At 35.0% G+C, this 9,201-nt stretch overlaps 1 protein-coding gene across 1 annotated transcript; it reads right to left on the reverse strand.

Annotated features, from left to right (window-relative positions):
* Positions 1–613: 613 nt before the first annotated feature.
* Positions 614–1,769, reverse strand: LOC127813437 (uncharacterized). The gene has a single exon (XM_052354398.1). It carries the CDS (start codon positions 1,718–1,720, stop codon positions 977–979), a length of 744 nt encoding a protein of 247 aa, XP_052210358.1. The 5' UTR covers positions 1,721–1,769; the 3' UTR covers positions 614–976.
* Between the last annotated feature and the right edge of the window lie 7,432 nt (positions 1,770–9,201).

A 9,201-nucleotide genomic window follows, 5' to 3' on the forward strand; every position in this document is an offset into this window, starting at 1 on the left:
TTAAGGCCGGGCCGATTTGGCCTGGCCCGCTAATTAGCTACAAAACCCCCCCTCAGCCTAGCCTCTCGCCCTCACCCTCTGCCTCGCCCTCTGTCGCCCTTGCCCTCGCCCTCACCTTGCCCTCAGTCTCGCCCTCGCCCTCGTCTCACTCTCGCCCTCGCCCTCGCCCTCGCCCTCGTGCACGCCTCTCGCTCTCGCCCTCGCCCTCCTGCGCCCTTCGCTCTCACCCTCGCTCGCCCTCGCCCTCACCCTCGCCCCGTTTGGCCCGTCGGGCTCGCAGGCCCGTGTAGGGCCGGGCTGAGGTCAGTAATCTGCTGGCCCGTTTTTAAGCCGGTCAATTTGGCCCAGCTCGCTTGGCCCGCGAGCCACTTGGTGGCGGACCGGGCCAGCCCAGCCCGGCCCGTTTGCCATCTCTAATTTAGATGGTCCCATGGAATAGTCTCCCACGGTACATCGTGGCATGTGGAGAGGGGCTGAGAGAAGTTTTCCCAGAGGCCCCTCACCGAGAGAATTTCCCGATTGTCTTCCCGATCGTGGTGTGAAGCCCGGAATTTAACTCCATGCCAGTGACGTGGTAACCTGCCTGGTCAGAATAATTTACTACTGTAGTTAGCTGAGTGTTTCGAGGCCGATAAGAATAAGAAAAATAGCCAAAAATAGTTCAATCGCATCCCACTTAATAATAACAAATTAAAAAAAATAATTTACTCCCATCTCCACGTCGATTAGGAAATTTAAAAGAATAAAAATAAGGCTAACAATTTAAGACAATATATAAAATGAAGTCTCTCTGTCTCTGAGTGAGTGAAGTTAGTGAACTGACTAATTCAAACCCAAAATTGTTAATTAGAGATTAGACAGTGATATTATGTGGTTTTGATGGGTTAAACAAGTGGAGCAGATTGATTGATTAAAATGACTAATTTGTCCTGCTTTTGCTTTTTAAAATCGAAATAAGAACAAATTAAAAAAAAAATCATTTTGATTTTCTCATCCGCCTGAGGCTTCCGGAAGAAGCTCTGGAAACCAAAAACCCGATTCCCAAACACATGACCCATATACCCACGTCCACCGCCCATCCCACCCCCTCCATCTCCACGCAATCTCCGTGCGCCACCTCCTTCTCAACCTCGTCGCCGGAGCAGCTGCAGCCACCCCACTCATCGCTTTCACACTCCACCTCTCTCTGCTCCGGTATATCCTCCAAGCCACAGTACCTCCTCCTCCACCGCTGCCTCCCCACCGCCATCTCCACCCTCGCACTCATCGCCGCCGCCTGGCCCTCCTCCGCCGCCACGCACACCTCCGCCTCCCTCACGACCAGCCCAACCATCTCCCTCTCCAGAACACACTTGCACTCTATTCTCCACTCTTGCTCCTCCTCGCCTCGCCGGAAAATCCCCTTCAACAGCTTCTCGTCCCCCACGTAGACCTCAAACCCGACCCCTTCGCTGGCCCTTACCCGCTCCCGGCTCCCGAAAATCGCCACCCTCGGAGCCCGCTCGGCCGACAGGACCCGGTGCAGGGTCACGAAGCCGGGGGAGTCGGGTCGGAGCCTGGAGAAGCCGATGTCGAGCGCGCTTCCGTTGATGCGAGGGAGGTAGTGGAGGGTGAGAGAATCCGGAAAGGTGGGTTTCCGGGCGTCGGAAACGGATAACCGGAGATAAAACTCCTTGATGTTGAGGCGGCCATTAACGTTCTGCTGAAGACCGACGCACATGGTTTGCTTTCGGAGTAATGCCACTCGCTTTTTCTGAGAAAATAAGGTTGGCTGCGCAGCGGGGATTTAAATGGAGAGCGGAGAGTGGCGGCTCCAGGCGCCTCCGGTTTCGAGAGAGAAATCAGTGGGTCAGAACTCGGAGCACCTGGGTTTTCATTTTTATTATAAATTAAAATTATAGAGCTTGTATGTATTCTCTCCTTTATTAAATGGAAGAAGAGGCCAAGTTGTGACGAGTGCGGGGCAGGAGATTTGATGGCACGCTCGTCGTATGGCGGTGGTGATCTGGCGGTTTCACTGATTTCATGATTTTGTCTCCTTCTGTTCAAACCCAACGCTCGTCGCGTTATTTTCAACCTCTAAATTTCAAATTTATAATACCATTTTCTATTAATATTTTATATTTTATATCAGAAACAATAATTTTAAAATTGATGGTGTCATGTAATTGTTAAAATTACGAAAATTTATGTATATATTTGATAAAACTTAAGATTGATTATATAATTAATATATGAGATAAAATTTAAGAATTTTTTAATAATTTAATTTTATTAAAACACCAAAAAGAAGGGCAAAAGAGTAAAAATACTCATTTAACTATCTATTTTGATTTTATTTTTTTATGATCCAAGTATTTGAGTTTTGTCCGAATAATTCGAGAGAAAGTAGTATTTTTCCACTAGTACTAGTAAATTCAGATGCGGTCATAATTTATACATATTTGGAATAGACTTTCGACAAATAGGTACCCTCCTTGTGGACCTCACCTCTACGTTGGGCGGACAGAACTCCTGGAGGAACGTCAGGACGCACCCTACCTCTATGTGGATGATTTGTCTTTCAGCCTTATTATTACCTTTCATCTAATGCTATCTTTCAATAATAATTATGTCTTTTAAGACGTCACAAGAATTTAAACCTTTAATATTTCTATTATTTTCTTTGTACTTTACAACCGTGTCATATCCGTGGGGGGCGAGTGCCATTTTGTTTTAATGGGGTGAACGTAACCCCCGTCAGTGGGGTTAAAAAAATAATCATGTTTCAAAAAAAAAAATTATTTTTAGTTATTTTTTTGAAAAAAATCATTTTCAACCACTCAAATAAATTAATTGCTGAAAACACTCACTTTTTAGTTTTAACCCTATCAATTATTTTTGTAAGTCTGTCATTTTTTTGTAAGTTCTAATCTATCCAATTTTGATCCTGTCACATTTTCAGTTAAATTCTAAAAATAATTTTTTTTGAAACATAATTAATTTTGTTTGAAACAATTTTGTAATTTTTTTTCAATTAAGGGGTTATTTTTTTAACCCTACTAATAGAGTTACGTTCTATTTAAAGAGGGTGAACAAAATCGCACTCGTGAGAGACTGTTATCTATTTATGGGGTAAAATTAGGCCAATCATGTAATTTATGGGGTAAAATTACACTTTTAACTCTATTTGTTTTGAATGAGTTAAAAAAGCAAGAGGGACATTATAATTGAAAATGTTATTAAAATACTTAATTATGGTTTTTTTATAATATTTATGTATTAATATATTATATATTTATATTAATATATGGGTATTATTAAGAAGATAATAATTAAGTGTTTCAATAATATTTTCTTAAAAAAATTGTTCCATAAACTAACATGGAGTAAAATTACACTTTTATCCACGTTTTCTTTTAATGAATTATGGAAAAACAAAAATAAATAAAAGTGAGGCATTCGTTAAAGTGTATTTAATGCATTTTACTTTTAATATTTAAACGCTTTTATTGGTTAATAATTAAATACATCAATTTTTGAAATATTTTATCAATTGATGTAGTGTTTAGATGTTAAAAATAAAGTATATTAAATACGTTTTGACAATTGTTTTTAAACCATTTGTTAGCAAAACTCATAAAAGCGTAAATTTAGCTCTCAAACTACGTGCTCCACTCTTTTTTTTTTTTTTTGAACCAATAAATCATATTCTCTTGATTAGTTAGGGGTGAGACATGGTCAATAAATGAGTTTTGTTTACTCATTTAAAGATAAAATAATTATAAAAAAATCATATTTTGAGTTATAAAAATAGAATCTATTTAAGTATTTATTAAATTGAACCCTAATTAAGTTTTTGAAATAAAAAAATTATATTTAAAATAACATACCAGGTTTATGTCACCCGCCTAATCAAAAGAACATGTCATCCATCTTATTACAAAACATAAAAATATAAATAAATTAAAATTTTGAGACGATCGCTTTTATAGATTAAAGTTATTTCTCGAAAGTTTTTCTTCATTGTTGTTAAGTTAATTTCACAATAACGAACTGACGTAGTTTAGAGATGTTGTTTTTGGAGATTCTTGTGACATATGTTTTCTTGTCGGATACTCTCTTTCTCATTAACAATAATAATGTTAATTAAACACCAATTAGCTAAATGAAGTTAATTAGTCCTAATATATCAAGTTAAATTTATCCAAAAATAAAAGGAAACTAAAACATGTCATCCTGGGCAATGGGTTACAGTCGCTGAAAGTCAACTGCTTGAGATAATAATTAATGGGTAGACCATATGTAATTTTATATTTATTTTCATTTATATCTCTTAATAATTAATGGTGTAGCTAGCAATGCTTTTATAAATAAGTCTGCCAAATTATCATTTGATCATATTTGTTGAATATCAATGTCACCATTCTTTTGATCATATTTGTTAAATTATCATTTGATCATATTTGGTTCTATCACCTTTAATGCAGCCTTCCTTTATTTGGGTAATGCATGTAATTAATATTATCTCCATAAAACACTATTGGAGATTCTTTTAGTGTGTTTAATCTACACTTGTCTTGAATATCTAGTACCATGGACCTTAATTGAACACAATCTATACTAGTATTAAATTACAAGTATCTTCTAATGATTAGAAGATTTAGTTGTAATTGTTTTGTTCATAGGTGGCTATGATATTGTAGTATCTCCACGTAGAAATGCATAACCTGTTTGAGACTTGGTCTTGTGTAAGTTTAACATATAACTAGCATTTGCGTATCCAAATACCCAATTAATATAACTGTGTTTTGGATCCATATGCATAACATAGGCCCATATCATTTGTTTCATGAAGATAACATAGAATGTGTTTAACTTAATTCCACTCTCTTTGAGTTGGTGCTAAATTATATCTTGCTAGCAGATTAACAACAAATAATATATTTGACCTTATATTATTTGTAAGATGAATTAAGACACCAATTGTACTAAGATATAGTGCTTCAAGACCAATAAGTGGTTTTCCATTTTCTTGAGGGCGAAAGGGATATTCCTTCACATCTAGTGATCGAACTATCATAGGGGAGCTTAAGGATGAGATTTTTCAATATAAAATTGTCATAATATTATTTCTTTGTATGTGGATTGATGAACGAAAATTCCATTTAGCAAATGTTCAATTTATAAGACAAGATGACATTTATTTTTATCAAGATACTTCATTTCAAATAACTAGCATTTTTATTAAGCTCTTTTCATGAGTTTCAATGAGATTCAAATCATCAATATAAACTACGATAATGACAAAATTGCTTTTTGTTTTTCAAATGAAAACACATAGACAAAACATATATATTCTTCACATATCTAATCTTTAATAAATGTTGACTAAGTCTATTATACCACGTGGGTTCACATTGCGAAGAATCCGTATAAGTATTGTTATAGTTTAATAGAATAAATGCTAAGCCTTCGAGAATTTTTATATACATATCGTTATTCAAAGATTCATATAAATAAGTAGTAACGACATCCATTAATTGCATGTATAATTTTTGTACAACTGCCAAATCCTATAAGGAATTGAAACGTAATTGTGTCCATTAATGGAGAATACATTTCTTATTAATCTATGCCTAGTTTTTGTGAGAAACCTTGTTTTACAAGTTGTGCTTTACATTACACTATTTCATTATTTTCATTACGTTTGTGCACAAATACCCTTACATTACACTATTTCATTATTTTCATTACGTTCGTGCACAAATACCCATTTGTAGTTCACAGGTCGAACATAGTTTGGTGTTTGAAGTACAAATCCAAACACTTTGTACTTTGATAATGAGTTCAACTCTATTTCTATTGCTTCTTTTCATTTTTTCGCAATCAATTCTATGTTGACATTCTTCAACAGATTTTGGTTCAAGATCTTCATTACTTCTGGTAATGTCTATAGTTGTTGCATAAACAAACTTATCATTTATGATAATATTATTTTTATCCACATTTTCCCATATTTAATTGAAATTTCATAATTTGCACATACTTGTATTTCTTCTGGAGATAAATGTTTTTCAAGAGTACTAATTTATTGTTTGTGGGACCATTCTCTTCAAGAGTATGTGAATAAGATAAATTCTATTCAAAATCAGTCACATTTTGTTTGACTTCCTTTTAAGAAACTTTATCTTTTGAATCAAGTAGTCTATCATACTTCTGGTGTGTCTATGTATCATCTGCTACTATACTATTTGATTGTTTTATAGGGACATCATCTTTCTTAGGAATGTTTGCAACTACTATATATAAATGACTTCATTGTTTTCTTCGTATCAACGAATGCATCTAGTAATTGATTTGTAGCATTTTGTAAGTGGATAATCTTTTGAACTTCCAATTCATATTGATTAGTACACGGATCAAATTTAGATAAAGTAGAAGTATTCCATGTGATCTCACGAACCTCTTTTTAAATTGTTGTTTTCTCCACCTAATGGTGGAAAGATTGTCTTATCAAAGTGACAATCTATTTGAGAATTAAATCTAATGTAAATTCCAAATTTACATTGAGGACTCATCTTTGTACATTGTGGGGGTGCAATAGGGACATATATGGTGCAACCAAAAATTCTTAAATGAGAAATATTAGATGGATAACCAAAAACAAGTTGTGATGAGAAATATTCATGATAGATCGTAGGTCATATACTAACTAAAGATGCAACATGTAATATGACATGACCCCAAGCAAGTAGTGCTAGTTTAGACTTCATGAGTAACGGTTTAGCTATTACTTGGAAATGCTTAATAAAGGATTCACGTAAACCATTTTGTGTGTGAACATGTGGTACAAGATACTCTATATCAATACTTATTGACATGCAATAGTTATCAAAGATTTTAGAGGGGAATTCACTAGTATTATTAAGACGAATTATTTTAATTGGGTAATTTGGAAATTTCACCCTCAACCAAATTAGTCAAAAAAAATGTCTAACAAATGCAACATTGCATGTAGACAACAAGAAAACATGTGACCATTTATTAGATGCATTAATTAGAATTATAAAGTAACAAAATGGATCATATGCTAGATGAATAGGTCCACATATTTCTATTATAAAAAAATAGGAGATTTATGAGTAACCTTTAGGGGGTGATGGTTTAATAACTAATTTGTCTTGTGAGAAAGTAACACACGTATATTTGTGATAAAAGAAGATCATGTCAAATGTAAATGTATATCTTAGATATCCTAAAAGATTATGCCAAATGTAAATGTATTTCATCAATGCACTTTTGGTGCGTAACAACATTTGACTCAATTTCTTTAATAATTATATAATATAACCCTAAAGGACATAATGAGTCTTTCTAATAGGTTTAAGATAAGGAAAATGCTAGAAAGCTCGACGGCCTTATCTACGAGTTTACCGAAAGGGGTAAAAAGATGATTTTGCCCCCACACCCTACTTTTTCCCTTCTCCTCCCATGGATTCTAATCGCCCTGCTTCTCTCCTCTCCCCTCTCATAGTCGTTGCCCTAGCCTCGCCGCCGCCCTCGCTTCGCCTCGCTGCTGCGCCTCCGTCGTCTCGTTGCCCTCGCCTCACCTCGCTACCATCGCCGCCTTGCCTCGCCCGATCGTTGTTGCATCTTCAACGACGATCGGTGAGGCGAGACAAGGTGGTGATGGCAGCGAGGCGATGGAGGCAAGGGCAGCGAGGCGACGGAGGCGCAGCAGCGAGGCGAGGCGAAGGCGGCGGCCAGCCTAGGGCAGCGACCATGGGACGGGAGAGGAGATCGAGAAATAGGGGCAGGGGTAATTTTGACTTTTTGCCCATTTTATATAAATCTCTCTGTGACCCTCTTTGGCTCTGTAGTGGAGCTCTTAAGATAATGGAGGTAATGTATAAACATTCTTGATTTGAGTGTAATCCTATATTCATTTTTGTAGATATCCTTAAAAATGAGTAAATTGCACTTTGATTTTGGAGAATATATAAGGCATCGTCAATATGTAATTTTGTAACTTCTGGCAACATTATATGTAACCTTCAAAAAAATTGTATAGGTTGTTGTAGTATCGACTAGACACACATCTTCTACATTCATTTTAAGATTAACCAATGCTTTCATGCAATCGATGATTCTAGAAACATATGTAACTTATCATGAATTAAAATTTGTAAGCTAAAGATGGAAACACAAAACTAGAAATAGACATAAGTTATAAAACTAGAACTTAACTTTTGATCTAATACTAAGAACTAACACTAATTCCTATGATAACTTAATTAGTTTGGACATTTTCATAACCAATTAAATGGCTTATTTTTTCATCTGGGTGTTTGAAGAAATCCAATAAATCTAAATTTGTTATTTCTATTGGATCAATATAATCACAATCTTCAGATTCTATAAAATTTGTTTCTTTTTTCTTTTTATTAAGCTCAGTAAAGATCTACAAGATACTTGGTTGTATGATAAGTATATGATCAATACCCTTTCATACCACATCTATAATAGATATCTTCTTGATTATATGATAAGTATATGACCAATACACCAATACTTGGTTGTATGTTTCTTTTCAAAAATTTGTCTACTTCTTTTGGTTCTTTGTGGTATTTTTCTTTTGAACATATCCTTTATGATTCCTATAATTATTTTTGTTGCAATCATGTCCTCCACTGCCAAAAACTCTATTAGTGATTTGCCTTAATGGTAGATTTAGATAATATCAAAATGAAAACATTGATGTATTCTTACATATTATATTTATAAAATTGCATAATTTCTTCATTCAGAACTCCTAATAATAATATGAATGGGTCTCTAAACTTCTTGTTAAAGACTTCATTCATAAGTTATTAAGAATACATGGACGAGATTCTTTAGTACTAGAATTCTTAAACTATTAATATTTGTAACGCCCCGCTTTCTCAGACGCATTATAAATTAGGATAATTCTGGGATAATAATTTTTTTTCCTTTCAAACTAATCCTAAATCACACTATTCCTCATATCCGTTATAGAATTTTCATACACTTTCTTGAAAGAGAATCATCATGCATATGAAATGCGGAAGTTAGAATCGAACTTGATATCTTAACATTGATCACAAATCAATTCTTACATCCTCATTAACCATAAATAAGGATATATATTATCACTCCTCAAAACGTTTAGAATTTAAAGTAGCAGAGCTTAAATACATG

This window comes from Diospyros lotus, chromosome 11 (assembly GCF_014633365.1).
Source record: "Diospyros lotus cultivar Yz01 chromosome 11, ASM1463336v1, whole genome shotgun sequence".
Classification (NCBI taxonomy): domain Eukaryota; kingdom Viridiplantae; phylum Streptophyta; class Magnoliopsida; order Ericales; family Ebenaceae; genus Diospyros; species Diospyros lotus.